Below are 2,586 nucleotides of genomic sequence, written 5' to 3'. Positions count from 1 at the left end.
TACGGGGGAACCGGGGACAACCCTGGAGGGTGGAGGTACGGGGTCACCGGGGACATCCCTGAAGGGTGGAGGTACGGGGTCACCGGGGGCATTCCTGGAGGGTGGAGGTACGGGGTCACCGGGGGCATCCCTGGAGGTTGGAGGTACAGAGTCACCGGGGACATGCCTGGAGGGTGGAGGTACGGGGTCACCGGGGACATCCCTGGAGGGTGGAGGTACGGGGTCACCGGGGACATCCCTGGAGGTTGGAGGTACGGGGACATCCCTGGAGGTTGGAGGTACGGGGTCACCGGGGACATCCCTGGAGGTTGGAGGTACGGGGACATCCCTGGAGGTTGGAGGTACGGGGTCACCGGGGACATCCCTGGAGGTTGGAGGTACGGGGACATCCCTGGAGGTTGGAGGTACGGGGTCACCGGGGACATCCCTGGAGGTTGGAGGTACGGGGACATCCCTGGAGGTTGGAGGTACGGGGTCACCGGGGACATCCCTGGAGGTTGGAGGTACGGGGACATCCCTGGAGGTTGGAGGTACGGGGTCACCGGGGACATCCCTGGAGGTTGGAGGTACGGGGACATCCCTGGAGGTTGGAGGTACGGGGTCACCGGGGACATCCCTGGAGGTTGGAGGTACGGGGACATCCCTGGAGGTTGGAGGTACGGGGTCACCGGGGACATCCCTGGAGGTTGGAGGTACGGGGACATCCCTGGAGGTTGGAGGTACGGGGTCACCGGGGACATCCCTGGAGGTTGGAGGTACGGGGACATCCCTGGAGGTTGGAGGTACGGGGTCACCGGGGACATCCCTGGAGGTTGGAGGTACGGGGACATCCCTGGAGGTTGGAGGTACGGGGTCACCGGGGACATCCCTGGAGGTTGGAGGTACGGGGACATCCCTGGAGGTTGGAGGTACGGGGTCACCGGGGACATCCCTGGAGGTTGGAGGTACGGGGACATCCCTGGAGGTTGGAGGTACGGGGTCACCGGGGACATCCCTGGAGGTTGGAGGTACGGGGACATCCCTGGAGGTTGGAGGTACGGGGTCACCGGGGACATCCCTGGAGGTTGGAGGTCCGGGGACATCCCTGGAGGTTGGAGGTACGGGGTCACCGGGGACATCCCTGGAGGTTGGAGGTCCGGGGACATCCCTGGAGGTTGGAGGTACGGGGTCACCGGGGACATCCCTGGAGGTTGGAGGTACGGGGTCACCGGGGACATCCCTGGAGGGTGGAGGTACGGGGTCACCGGGGACATCCCTGGAGGTTGGAGGTACGGGGTCACCGGGGACATCCCTGGAGGTTGGAGGTACGGGGTCACCGGGGACATCCCTGGAGGGTGGAGGTACGGGGTCACCGGGGACATCCCTGGAGGGTGGAGGTACGGGGTCACCGGGGACATCCCTGGAGGTTGGAGGTACGGGGTCACCGGGGACATCCCTGGAGGTTGGAGGTACAGGGTCACCGGGGGCATCCCTGTAGGGTGGAGGTACGGGGTCACCGAGGGCATCCCTGGAGGGTGGAGGTACGGTGTCACCTGGGACATCCCTGGAGGGTGGAGGTACGGGGTCACCGGGGACATCCCTGGAGGTTGGAGGTACGGGGTCACCGGGGACATCCCTGGAGGTTGGAGGTACGGGGTCACCGGGGGCATCCCTGTAGGGTGGAGGTACGGGGTCACCGGGGACATCCCTGGAGGTTGGAGGTACGGGGTCACCGGGGGCCTCCCTGTAGGGTGGAGGTACGGGGTCTGTGTGTCCTCCGGGCCTGATGGAGTAGATGAGGAGTCTCCTTCTTGCAGTGAGCCGTCCTCCATCTTTCTTGCAGGATGCAGAGCTTCCCCATCTCCCTGACACAAGACACCACAAGGACATTGATGAGGAGCGCGCTGGAGGTCTGGAGCCGGGAGACGCAGCTCACCTTCACCGAGATGGAGGGGGAGGCCGATATTCGCGTGGGCTTTGTCGGAGGAACGCATGGAGATGGCTATCCCTTCGATGGTCCAGGCGGCACACTGGGACACGCCTTCTTTCCCGGTGTCGGCCCGAGCGCCGGAGAAACTCACATGGATGCCGATGAACAATGGACCTACAACAGTAAGAGGAAATGGTGGCGGGAGCAGAGGACACCGGCCGGCACAATTCCATTCCCATAGTCAGAGTTCTGCTGCTTACATTAGTGGCGCCGCCTTAGACCAGAGCGTAGTCGCATGTCTCATCCCATCCCAATTCCCCAAAATAAGGAGTTCACCCCTGACTGTAGGATAGTGGGCGGAGCCATGAAAATCCCGCCTTTGTAGTTCAGGCGCGGCTCGGTACTATAGATCTTGTTGGCCATGACCAGTGCAGTATTGTGGAGGCCACGTCTTCTATGGGGTGGAGTCCGTACAGCCTACCTGACGGGTGACACCCCCACCCCATACAGCCTACCTGACGGGTGACACCCCCACCCCATACAGCCTACCTAACGGGTGACACCCCCACCCCAGGCAGTGCCACTACCTGGATGATGTTTCTGAGGTGCAGTGTGTGCCGATAGCGGCTGGGCCTGTGCCTAACTACCCCTCACTCCACGTCCAGAGGAGTCCCCTT

The 2,586-nt window shown here is 63.7% G+C and overlaps 1 protein-coding gene across 1 annotated transcript in view; it reads left to right on the top strand.

Annotated features, from left to right (window-relative positions):
* LOC108803417 (matrix metalloproteinase-25-like) overlaps nucleotides 1–2,586 on the top strand; it is a gene marked incomplete at its 5' end in the record, with an annotated part of 11,477 nt that overhangs the window by 1,727 nt on the left and 7,164 nt on the right. Inside the window, one exon of the mRNA XM_018575260.1 lies at nucleotides 1,823–2,091. Coding sequence (XP_018430762.1) covers nucleotides 1,823–2,091 — 269 coding nt within the window. The remainder of the gene's footprint in view (nucleotides 1–1,822; nucleotides 2,092–2,586) is intronic.

This window comes from Nanorana parkeri, unplaced genomic scaffold, assembly GCF_000935625.1.
Source record: "Nanorana parkeri isolate BGI_ZX_2015 unplaced genomic scaffold, ASM93562v1 scaffold3708, whole genome shotgun sequence".
NCBI classification, from domain to species: domain Eukaryota; kingdom Metazoa; phylum Chordata; class Amphibia; order Anura; family Dicroglossidae; genus Nanorana; species Nanorana parkeri.
This window is presented reverse-complemented; position numbering and strand designations above follow the sequence as displayed.